The 12,327-nt window shown below is 43.1% G+C and overlaps 1 protein-coding gene across 1 annotated transcript in view; it reads right to left on the bottom strand.

The window, feature by feature from the left end:
• Positions 1–3,252: 3,252 nt before the first annotated feature.
• The window catches only part of LOC110000085 (adenylate cyclase type 1-like), a 50,316-nt gene continuing 41,241 nt past the window's right edge, over positions 3,253–12,327 (bottom strand). The window contains exons 16-20 of the mRNA XM_020655265.2: positions 11,326–11,472; positions 10,154–10,252; positions 8,114–8,228; positions 5,681–5,805; positions 3,253–5,422 (exon numbers count right to left, since the gene is read on the bottom strand). Of these exons, the coding sequence (XP_020510921.2) occupies positions 5,084–5,422; positions 5,681–5,805; positions 8,114–8,228; positions 10,154–10,252; positions 11,326–11,472 (825 nt within the window). The 3' untranslated portion in view covers positions 3,253–5,083. The remainder of the gene's footprint in view (positions 5,423–5,680; positions 5,806–8,113; positions 8,229–10,153; positions 10,253–11,325; positions 11,473–12,327) is intronic.

Here is a 12,327-nt window from a genome sequence, read left to right as displayed (position 1 = left end):
GGCCTTGGAGACCTCCCTTGATGACACCCAAGTGGTGTCATCAGGTAATGTTTCCTTTGCGTTGTTGTCATTGTGATGGTCCTGGAGGTGTGTCTCTAACCTGTGGTCTCATTGCAGCTCCCTAATCAGAGTAACGGCCCTGTGTGCTCAAGCTCCTGCAGTCTAACACACACACACACACACACACACACACACACACACACACACACACACACACACACACACGCCTCCCCTTGTTGTTGTGACCTCCTGAGCCGGGTCATAACACTTTACATAAACTTTATAAACTTGTGTTTCTGCCTCGGTTTGACACATTTTCCTTCTTTTTTATGTTTCTTTTGTGACACGTTGTAAAAAAGTCAAAGGTACTAACACCTAAGAGGTTTTGATTTGGATCATAAAGAGTGCTTGAAGGTTGATGATAAAGAAGTGTAACTTTCAGCCCTTCTCTCATGTTCAAGGTTTTTGTTTTCCTCGTCCCTTTACAAACTTTAAGAACACCGAATAACAAAAAATGTGTTATTTGTTATCCACATGTGGTCATACAGTATCTGCTCTCTGCATGTAAACACCCTGCTGGGATGTTTTTCTGGTTGCAGACGTTATCATGTTCATAACACCAGCGTGAGGCTCCTTCTGAAAAACACCGTACAATCGGGCTGACCCCGATTCTTACATCAGTCTGACTGTTTTTCTGCTGTTACGTAACTCATAACTGAGTGTGATGGCCCCTCCATATGTGTGTGTACAGTGTGTGTACAGTGTGTGTACAGTGAGTGTGAGTACAGTGTGTGTACAGTGTGTGTACAGTGTGTGTACAGTGTGTGTACAGTGTGTGTGTGTACAGTGTGTGTACAGTGAGTGTGAGTACAGTGAGTGTGAGTACAGTGTGTGTGTGTGTACAGTGTGTGTACAGTGAGTGTGAGTACAGTGAGTGTGAGTACAGTGAGTGTGAGTACAGTTTGTGTGTGTACAGTGTGAGTACAGTGAGTGTGAGTACAGTGAGTGTGAGTACAGTGTGTGTGTGTACAGTGTGTGTACAGTGAGTGTGAGTACAGTGAGTGTGAGTACAGTGTGTGTGTGTGTACAGTGTGAGTACAGTGAGTGTGAGTACAGTGAGTGTGAGTACAGTGTGTGTGTGTGTGTGTGTGTACAGTGTGTGTACAGTGAGTGTGAGTACAGTGAGTGTGAGTACAGTGAGTGTGAGTACAGTGTGTGTGTGTACAGTGTGTGTACAGTGAGTGTGAGTACAGTGAGTGTGAGTACAGTGTGTGTACAGTGTGTGTACAGTGAGTGTGTGTACAGTGTGTGTGTGTGTACAGTGAGTGTGTGTACAGTGAGTGTGAGTACAGTGAGTGTGAGTACAGTGTGTGTGTGTGTGTGTGTACAGTGTGTGTACAGTGAGTGTGTGTACAGTGAGTGTGAGTACAGTGTGTGTGTGTACAGTGTGTGTACAGTGAGTGTGTGTACAGTGAGTGTGAGTACAGTGTGAGTACATTGTGTGTACAGTGTGTGTGTACAGTGTGTGTACAGTGAGTGTGAGTACAGTGTGTGTACAGTGTGTGTACAGTGTGTGTACAGTGAGTGTGAGTACAGTGTGTGTGTGTGTGTGTGTACGTACAGTGTGTGTGTGTACAGTGTGTGTGTGTACACTGAGTGTACAGTGAGTGTGAGTGTGTACAGTGTGTGTACAGTGTGTGTACAGTGTGTGTGTACAGTGAGTGTGAGTACAGTGTGTGTACAGTGTGTGTACAGTGTGTGTGTGTACAGTGAGTGTGAGTACAGTGTGTGTACAGTGTGTGTACAGTGAGTGTGAGTACAGTGAGTGTGAGTACAGTGTGTGTACAGTGTGTGTGTACAGTGAGTGTGAGTACAGTGTGTGTACAGTGTGTGTACAGTGTGTGTACAGTGTGTGTGTGTACAGTGAGTGTGAGTACAGTGTGTGTACAGTGTGTGTACAGTGAGTGTGAGTACAGTGTGTGTACAGTGTGTGTACAGTGAGTGTGAGTACAGTGTGTGTGTGTGTGTTTGTGTGTGTGTGTACGTACAGTGTGTGTGTGTACAGTGTGTGTGTGTACACTGAGTGTACAGTGAGTGTGAGTGTGTACAGTGTGTGTGTGTGTGTGTGTGTGTGTGTGTGTGTATGTACGTACAGTGTGTGTGTGTGTACAGTGTGTGTGTGTACAGTGTGTGTACAGTGTGTGTACAGTGAGTGTGAGTACAGTGTGTGTACAGTGAGTGTACAGTGAGTGTGTGTACTGTATGTGTGTGTATGAGTGTACAGTGTGTGTGTGTACTGTATGTGTGTGTATGAGTGTACAGTGTGTGTGTGTGTGTGTGTGTGTGTGTGTGTGTGTGTGTGTGTGTGAGTGTGTGTGTACAGTGTGTGTACAGTGTGTGTGTGTACTGTGTGTGTGTGTATGAGTGTACAGTGTGTGTGTGTGTGTGTGTGTGTGTGTGTGTGTGTGTGTGTGTGTTTGTGTGTGTGTGTACACTGAGTGTACAGTGAGTGTGAGTGTGTACAGTGTGTGTGTGTGTGTGTGTGTGTACGTACAGTGTGTGTGTGTACAGTGTGTGTACAGTGTGTGTACAGTGTGTGTGTGTACAGTGTGTGTACAGTGTGTGTGTGTGTGTGTGTACAGTGCATGTACAGCGTGTGTGTGTATACACAGTGAGTGTGTGTGTGTTTGTGTGTGTGTGTACTGTGTGTGTGTGTTATCTAAATGGAGAACAGGAAGAGCTGTCTTACTTCAGGAGACGGATCCCCTCTGGTTTTATTTTGATAACCTTAATACGTCGATATCATCGCAGTGCAAACACTTAGTATAAAATATCATCTTTAACAAAATGTACATTCACAGAAAACATCTCAGTAAATACATCTGCAACCAAAAAAACGAGACAAATCTGTGATCGTCTGTAATATATCTTTGAAAAAAGACTCTACAATGTACAATAATAGCTAGTAATACCTACATATAACAATTGAAACCCGTATCATACAGTATGAAAATATCCAATTTACAGGAAAAATATTTGACGTCAATCCTTTCCATCAACTCTCCTTCAACGGTTTTAAAGCAAGGGTATAAAAATCCTCATTTTTAATCTCTTCGAGACTCAGTGTTAGCGTTCAAGCTACTGTAAAGATCTAGTTCAAATGTGACGAGAAGAACGACGTCATTTCTGTCAGGTTATAGGCGCTCCAAAAAAATACAACACTATCGCTGTTATCTTGAGTTACAAAAACTGTTCAGGAACATATCCCAGAAAAAAAAAAAAAAAAAAAACCCACACAGGCATTCAACAAGGTATAAAGAAAAGAAATGACAACAACCGTAGCCTCACATTCAGTTGTGCTACAGCTCAACAAGAACGACTTTGATATGTTTATGAAAATAGGTTGGCACATTTGAAAAACCAGCTACCTGCAGGAAGGGGGAGAAATAGAGGAGGAGCAACCTTTCCCCTCCCCCCCCCCCCCAACCCCGCACCTGGTGTCGCAACCGTCCTGAAAGAAATGTCCTCGAGATGTTCACACACTCAAAAACTCATGAAGAAGACACGGGTCAAAAGAGCACCTTTACATTCAAGAGGACCGCTACCTTTTTTGTTTTAGCGCATGCATGAGGACTACATGAAAACAGCTGCTCGGCCTGTGTTAGCTTCTTCAAAGCATGCATGTTCAAGGCCACAGGCTTGCAGGCGGTGCATGCTGGGACAGATTAGAGGAGAGTTAATGGCTGTGGTTAGCCGTCCTGTGAGTAGCATGCTTTACCATAAAATAAATCATCTGGGTTTGTATGAGGAAGCCAGACACCGAGGTTTGGGTGTCTCCTCGTAAACAGCAGATTTTTCTTCTCTCTACCAAAAGCAGCTTTTTTTTTTTAGTTCATAAAAATAGTCAAACTGAATATTTCAACAATAGAAAATTGTTCTCGTTAATAAACAAACACGCGGAAAAAAGGTTTTTGTCTTTTTTTTTTGAATATATCCCCGTTTGGAAGGAATCACTCGCACGATACAGAAAATAAGTTTCTAAGTCATGCACCACAGAGATACAAACTGGTGTGTCTAGCTACGTACACTCTATTAGCTACATACACTATCAGGTCAAAGAGAGGATCCAGCCGGCTACAGCATGCAGGGGTGGGGGGGGGGGGGGGTGGGGGGGCAGGAGGCCGAGGAAGGAGACAAACCGCTTTTTATTGCTACACTTTTAGACGAGGAAGAATCTGGAAGTCAAGCATCACAGGGCAACAGACAGCAAACGTGACTGAAATGCAGTAGTGGCATCATGCACTTAAAAGACGCTGAGTGGCTCGGCTCAGGGGATCAAAGAAGAGTCCAGCTCGTGTGCCGCCGCGTTGAGGGTTTAAGTGTAGCGCGTAAAGTAAACCGCCAACCTGGACACGATTGAAGGCGATGCCCTGTTGTATTTGGCAACTTTGTACCGTTAACTGCCATTTTACAATTATACATTTGGCTTTAGAAACAGGTAGTAAACTGTAGTTCTGTCCAATAAATCAATAAAAGATCTAAAAGGCAACAAAAAAAATGGCAAGAAACTCATTGTGAGGAGTGGTCGCTAAGGCAACAGCACTGTTTTGGTTTTACACTGAGAGAAAAGGGTCAGCTGATGTCGTTAAAGGATTTTTATCTTATGGATGTGTGCTACACTATCAGGTCCGTTTTGATGCAGTTTGTTATTGTTGTGGATGCAGATTTTAGGAGTCAGGCTCTGAAATCGTGGAGATTCACTCGGACGTTGTTTGATTGCAGAGCAGCGCGGCTAAAGCGTCCTGTATCCAGGGCAAGTAACAGACAACCAGAGCCTGCATGTGCGAGGGTCTGATCCACCTCAGACTGTCAAAATTAGTCGTAAACACAGGTCAGACCCGAGTCCAGGTCTCCCTTTGTGGCATCAGCGCATCAGCCTCTTCTTGTCCCACAGACCAAAGAAGAAGAGTGGCTCCACTTCCTCTTTCAATAAACTCTCGCTGTTAAAGCTAACTTTCCACTGCTTCCTGTTTCCTGCATCCACTCTCATTTCTGTTTCCCACGGTCGCCTTGGAGACATCCGTCACACCATGGCTGTGGGGACAGAGGGCAGGTACCTGGAGGTGCTGGTGGAGGTGGTGGGTTTTGTTGTGCTCGGACTTGGGGTCCTGATGGAGGCGTAGGTGGTGACAGTGGGTCCAGGGCTCAGTCTGGTGCACACGCTGCCGTGGTTAAACGCGCTTGACCGCCGCTCTGTGCTGCCGGACTGCTGCTGCTGCTGCGGGCTCTTAACTGCCCGGTTGCCTTGTTTACGCCCCTCCAGGAAGTATGTGAGCATCTGACCCTTGCCTTTAACGCTGACCTGACCGCGGCAAACAAAATTGTAGTGGTCTGTGATGATGCGATGAACATCTTCTGTCACCTGGAGAGCAAATGTAAAAGGAAGGGAAATGGATTAGAAGGGCTGATGCTCTAAAATCACTTTTATTAATTGCCTCATGAAGTCATGAAATGCACAAATTATGGACTTAGTATTTCTGTTTGTGTGTTGTTGTTATTTTAATCCATATTCCATGAGTGGTTCATACCCTAAGGACTGATGTTGCTGCATGATTTAGGATCTAAAGCCCCTCTGAGCAGGGTTTGTTCTGTTCTCTTTGACTCGACTTCAGTACTGTACCTGTATCTTTCCCTGAACTCCTGTGCTGTCCATCCTGCTGGCTACGTTCACCGTGTTTCCCCAGATGTCATACTGAGGTCTTCTGGCTCCGATAACTCCGGCCACCACTGGTCCTACATTGATACCTGGAATTTAAAAAGCCTTTGAGTTAAACCACACAGATTTTTACCTGTACTTGGTGTTCCAGTGTCTGATAGGCTGTAGGTGTTTCCTGCTGCAAGATGCAAATATTCACTGTTATCTCAAAAAAAGGTTTTTGGCAATGACACAATTTTGATCAAATATCTAATAAAATAAAAAATAAAGGGGTGCTAGGTGCCCGAGGTGACCGAGGAAGTAGTCGTCCAGGCTTGTGGCCCAGGTTCAAGCCTGACCTGTGGCTCCTTTCCTGCACGCCATCCCCTGATATCTCTCTCCTGATTTCCTACTCTGTCCACTGTTCTATCAAATAAAGGCACAAAAGCCCCAAAAATAAATCTTTAAACAAAAAAAAGACGAAGACATTAGGTGATGATATGTCTCATGCAGAGAGTGAAACTCCTCTGTGACATCGAGAAACACTTTCCTGGAAATCATTCCCATCCCATTCTTGTGAAACGTCCGCAGGGAATATCGCAGAATTTGACTCTTGGACTGAAGCAAGAAGTTGTGAAAAGTCAAGGTCACTGCAACTTAACATCAATCCCAATCTTTAGGGACTTTTTTTTGTATTCTGCTTCTAGTCTTTCTTACAATAATCTTCTATAGAATATATAATATTGTGCTTTTTAGGCTGTTTTATTCTTCAGTTAGTTTAATGACTTACTTAAACCTGACCCGGTTATTTTGTGTTACCAGTGTTTAGATAGGCCTATAAGTGCGAGGGTGTGGCTGTGCGCTGCTAAACACTCACTGACCACTTTATTAGGTACAGCTGTTCAAGTGCTCGTTAATGCAAATATCTTTTTTCAACCAATCACATGGCAGCATCTCAATGCATTTAGGCATGTAGACATGTTCAAGATTATCTTCTGAAGTACAACAATCTCAAGGGTTTACAGAGAATGGTCCGAAAAAGAGAAAAAAATCCAGTGAGCATCAGGTCTCTGTGCAAAAATGCCTTGTTGATGCGTGAGGTCAGAGGTCCGAGGAGAATGGCCAGACTGGTTTGTTCTGATAGCAGGGCAACAGTAAATAAATAACCCCTCGTTACAACCGTGGTATGCAGACGAGCATCGAGAAACGTATCCGGTATTATTGCTGACCATGTCCATCCCTTTGTGACCACAGTGTACCCGTCTTCTGATGGCTACTTCAAGCAGGATAACGTGCCATGTCACAAAGCTCAAATTGGTTTCTTGAACATGACAATGAGGTCACTGTACTCAAATGGCCTCTACAGTCACACGATCTCAATCCAAAAGAGCACTTTAGGGATGTGGTGTCATGTTAGCATTGACCAAAATAATGGTAAGAAGAAATGTTTCCAGCATCTTGCTGAATCTATGCCATGAAGAATTAAGGCAGCTCTGAAGGCAAAAGGGGGTCCAACCCGGTACTAGTAAGTCTTAGCCAACTCAAGGGACAGTGGGGGGTTCCCAGTGTCTGGCACCCTTATTCTCGGGGTTTGAGAACTCCTGGTTTAAGAGCTAGACTTTCTCTGGAATTACCCCTGTCCCATTTTGTCACAGTTACCCTGTCTTTCTGTGGGAAAACAGTTGACTGGTTGGAAGATGCATTACAACAGTGAGGCAGTAATTCCAGTTTCTGTGTGGAACTGATGATAATAAATAATGCTAGGATCAAAACTTCAAAACAAGAAATAAAGTCTGTGGTACTCATAAAATAAGAATCAATCCACTAACTGCTCTCTCTGCAGCTGCTGCTGTTCAGCTATGTCTGTCTATAGTGTGTCAAATGAATACCATATTGAGTCACGATGATGACTTGTCTCTTCTGCAGACACAGCTCTGAGGGTTCGAGAGAACCGAAAAATGTCACATACAGAACAAGTAAAACCAGGCCAATCTTTGTTTTTTGTTTTTTTTTGTACTGACTGGAAATCTGCAGAAATAACAAAGATTCCCAATAGTGGTGTTTCTGCAAGCAGGGTTCAGTAAGCCACACAAACATATGCAGTTCTTCCACATGGAGCCCCTCAGTCTGCAGACAGGATGGCATTGTGTACACCAGGCTACGCTGGGATTAAACACGGGCTCCTGCTGCAGGCTCCCCACAGGATACCCAACACAATAGAACCCAGAACTTCAGGTCTCGCTGTGACGAGCTTCCTGCAGAGGAGCGCTCTTTCTGTGATGCATTTCCTCCAGAGCTTACCGGCACCGAGCGTCCATGGTGTCCAGTGCAATAGGTCAGAAGCTCCCAAAGCCATGTTTATATAGACCAGTGTGTGTCTGTGTGTGAGTGTGTGTGTGAGTGTGTGTTTTCTCTCACCTACTCGCAGCACAAAGTCATTGTACGACTGGTAGTTGATGGCGTCCAGGACGTCAAACATCTCAATGGCAAAGTCGGACACTGTGCATAAATGTGAGGTGATGGATTTCTTCGCCTATAGATTAAAAAAAAAAAAAAAGTAACAAAAAGACACAGTTTAGGAGATGATACGTCTTCCAGTTGTGTTTATTTGACTTGATAACATTGGAATAAATGCACAAAATTAAAGTTAGTTTCCAACGTCATGAAGTTTCAATTGATCAAAGTCACAAACAACGAGGTAATTATATAACAATATCTCTGTAAACAGACTTGATTCATCCCTGGAAAAAAAAAAAAATCTGGATGTTTATCTATTTTATTTACTTCCCAGATTAAATCAGGTTTTGCGGCATCATTTATGTGCATCCATGATGATGTTGGAGAGACATTTTTTCAAGTCTTTGACATCCATTATGAGCCTACACTAAACAATTCAGGTGTGACACAGACTCCAGTTCTTTGACTTAGGGCGCACTCACACTAGGCAAAGTTGTCCCCCCTCCCTATTTCTCCGCTGGCCTGCACTCACACTGCCCCAGGACAAACTGGGCCTGAGCATGGTTACCTCTTATTCATAACATTGTACTACAACAAATGAATGGCTGTATGTGATCATGAAGTCTACTAAGTTTAAAAGTAAATGGAGTAACGTTAGTATGACGTCACTGTCAACGGTTGTAGAGCGAGAAAGTGGTTTCCTGAATTTTTTTTTTCATTTTTCCGAATTAGTGCACTACCTGTGGGGTAAAAAGCGTTTTGAGTAGTCATAATACTAGAAAAGCTCTCTACAAGCTCAAGTCCATTTACCGTTTGATTGGCTGGATGAAGCATGAGTTAATTAGATTTTGGCGATCAAAGGTCACTGAAAAGGTTTTTTATTTATTATTGTGCCAAATGAGTGCACTTTATAGTCCACTTCAGCTAACTCTCTATGTAGGGAGCATGGAGTAGGGAATGAGTGTGTTATTTAGGACACAACTTAGATCTGTTCAGATAAGGGAAGTCAGTATTAAAGTTTGGTGGAAATATTACACGCTTTCATTCACAGGGGCGTGTCCAGATTTTTTAAAGTGGGGTGGCCCACCTGAGGCACTGATTTATGCAGGGGTGGCCGGACCTTTGTGGGTACACACATGTAAACTGATTCATTTTTTTTACCCCTTTGTATCCACACAAATGATGTGTACTTGTTAGGAACAAAATGTGGAAACATATACATCTTCTTAGTTTGATTCTTTAGGGACTCAAAAACAAAGATTTCAGGTACCAACAAGACTGCATGCAAACTCTTGCACAACAGAAAGTACTACCATCAGCCTGATGGAAACAGCCAGAATAGTTGTACTTAAGTCCCTCCTCTGGTAAGGCAAATAGCCAATCAAAGATTTGGATTTTGGGGTGGCACCTGGCCAATCAGATTTCAAAGGGGCCCATGCCACCCCTCTGACCAGGCCCCGGCTCATTCAGTCTCTTTCTTCTTGAAGAGGTTAGAACATCAGGTGATGCCATCTGCCTGATCTGTGATTTTTGTAATTCTAAGATTGTTAAGGAATTCACATATGGGCGATATCAGCTGAAGCTTTTGTGACAGATGAGATCTCCCTGTACCCGCTCTTGTAAACTGTATGATCCTTCTGGATCCAGGTCCTCTTTTGTTCGGTGTAAGTCTCCATGCCAGCAAAATCACGCACAAGGTTTCCTTCCCAAAGTTTAAAGTAAGACCGGGAGTTATGTTCACATAAAGTTTAGAAGAGAGGCCTCTTTTGTTTATCCGCTTTGCAGGATTTTAGCAAAGAAACTTCATGAATGTGGAACATGCTGACACCATAGAAGTCCATAATCCATCACGGAGGATTTGTGGAGTGAAATGTGACAGCTTTCTAAATATCAACAGCCAGAGAAAAAAATCTCTTGAAATAGTGCAATCTGAACTGTTTTGAAAACCTAATACTCTGCAAACTCATGCGGGGACTAAAAATAGCTGCTGCATGCGTGTACCTTGGAGGCAGTTGTAGGAACCAGCCCTACAGCAGCCATGTACGTGCTGCCAATGGTCTTGATTTTCTCGATATCCCTGTAGCAATCTTTGTCCATCAGCTGGAAGGAGACAGAAGAAGAAATAAGCGTTAACACTGCAAAAACTCAAATCTTAGAAGTTTGGGTTTGCCTCATTTCCTGTCAAAAATATCTTATTATACTTATTTTAAACCAAATCCGCCCGACAAGTCTAGGTACACATCGTATATTAAGACATAAATGCCAGTGCAGGAAGTCAAATGTACTTGTTGAGTGTCTTGAAATGAGATGTCTATATCTAAATTAGTTGATATATCTCATTTTTGGCGCCTGCTTCATTAGCAGTTATTGTTTACACTAATATTTTTAGTGTAGTGCGCGCGCCCCATGAACAGAGGCTATGGTCCTCCAAGCGGGACGCCCAGGTTCAAATCCCACCTGTTGCTCCTTTCCTGCATGTCATTCCCTACTCTTTCCCTACTCCGACTCTATCCACTGTCGTATCCCTCCATTAAAGTAAAAAAATAAAAATAAAAATCTAAAAAAATATATATATCTTGAAAATCTTAAAATGTGTATCTGGACCTGTCAGGTGAATGGGGCTTAAATTAAGTGTAAAACGATTTTTAGGACTGAAAAAAAGAGACCCAGAAAGGCTCGTCCATGCTTTTATTTCAAGTAGTCTTCACTACCTCCTAAAGATTTGGGTTTTTGCATCATTACTGTTTCCTACAAATTTCAAATCAAAATAGTCAAATTGTGAGTCTAAGTTCATATAAATCATCGATAGCTTTGGTAAACAAATAAAAATGCAATAAAAAATTGACCATTTTTTCATGGTCCATCCAAGTAACGGCCACAGTGTCATCTTTGATGCTTCATGCTGCTGATTACAGACGCACTCAGGCCAAAGTCATCTGTGAGTAATCGCCCATTTTGCAGAACTTTCCCAACCACAACCGTTGCTTATCACGTTGCTTCAATAAACAGTGTTTTTGAAAACCGACAGTCATGACCGCAGTGTCATCCTTGGAGATGACATTACCGAGCTGCAGAGTTTCCCTCAAATTTCTCCCAAAGGGAAGACACAAAACCTGCAGGAAAAACTATTTAAAATAAACACAGATTTACGACGGGATGATGAGTTTACTGACCTCATCAAAGTCGGCGATGATCTCATTGAGCAGCCGGAGACACTCGACGCCCATGTTGTTCCCGTCCAGCTCGATGTAGAAGTCGTTGAAGTTGGCGATGGAGGCGAACAACACTCCGACCTGAGCGTAGGACTGGTAGTACAAGTCCTAAAGAGAAGGAAAAAATATGTCAAATCTCTGATCTGAGGGTTTTAAGACGTTGGAAAGAATGCCCCTGTGGGAACTTTTAAACCAAGTGTTGCCACATGACGTTAAATTTGTAGATTTAGTCAAATGAAAACAATTAGGTGGTGTATCGGTAGGCCTCCTCCTGTAATAACACAACTGAGGTTTAACTCCACCTGCTGAAGAAGACCATTTGTGTGAAAAGCTTGTTTAACCAGAGGGAGTTTGGAGGAGCGCCGACTTAAGTGGTTTTGGTTTCTGATCAGGATGAATCTGGGGCTCCTCCCTTTGGAGGTTTTCAAGGTATGTGTGAGACCCTGGGGTAGACCCCAGAAGATGCTGGAAGGATAATCTATGTCATCTGGTTTGGACGGCCCCGGGATTCCCAAGGAGGAGCTGGAAAAAGTTTCTTGTAAAAGTAATTTGATTAGCCACCACGGAGAGACGAGAGATCTGTGGGAAGTTTGATGGGTGGATTGGTAGTTCAATAATTAGGTTGCTAACCATACCATCATTTTAATAAGCAGTAGGGATGGAATAATACCTCACAATACAATTAAAAATTGATATAAATACGGAAAAATTCCAATCGATTTATCAAAAACATATATAGCAATGCCAGTTGTCATAATCCACATTTTCAAAAATGTGAATGAAAACTTGTTTTAAGAGTCGCAAAGTCAGATATTGAGACGATTTAGGGCGCACTCAAACGAGGCTCAGTTGTCCCATACTGTGCTTAAGCACGATTGCCTCCGCCTCCCCATTTCCCCGCTGGCCTGCAATGGAGGTAAATGATATTAAGCTTCTGTTTTAAGTTCAACTACCTTCTCCTTT

Source organism: Labrus bergylta, chromosome 6 (genome assembly GCF_963930695.1).
Source record: "Labrus bergylta chromosome 6, fLabBer1.1, whole genome shotgun sequence".
Classification (NCBI taxonomy): Eukaryota; Metazoa; Chordata; class Actinopteri; order Labriformes; family Labridae; genus Labrus; species Labrus bergylta.
Note: the sequence above shows the minus strand (reverse complement) of the source record. Positions and strands in the feature narration are given on the sequence as shown.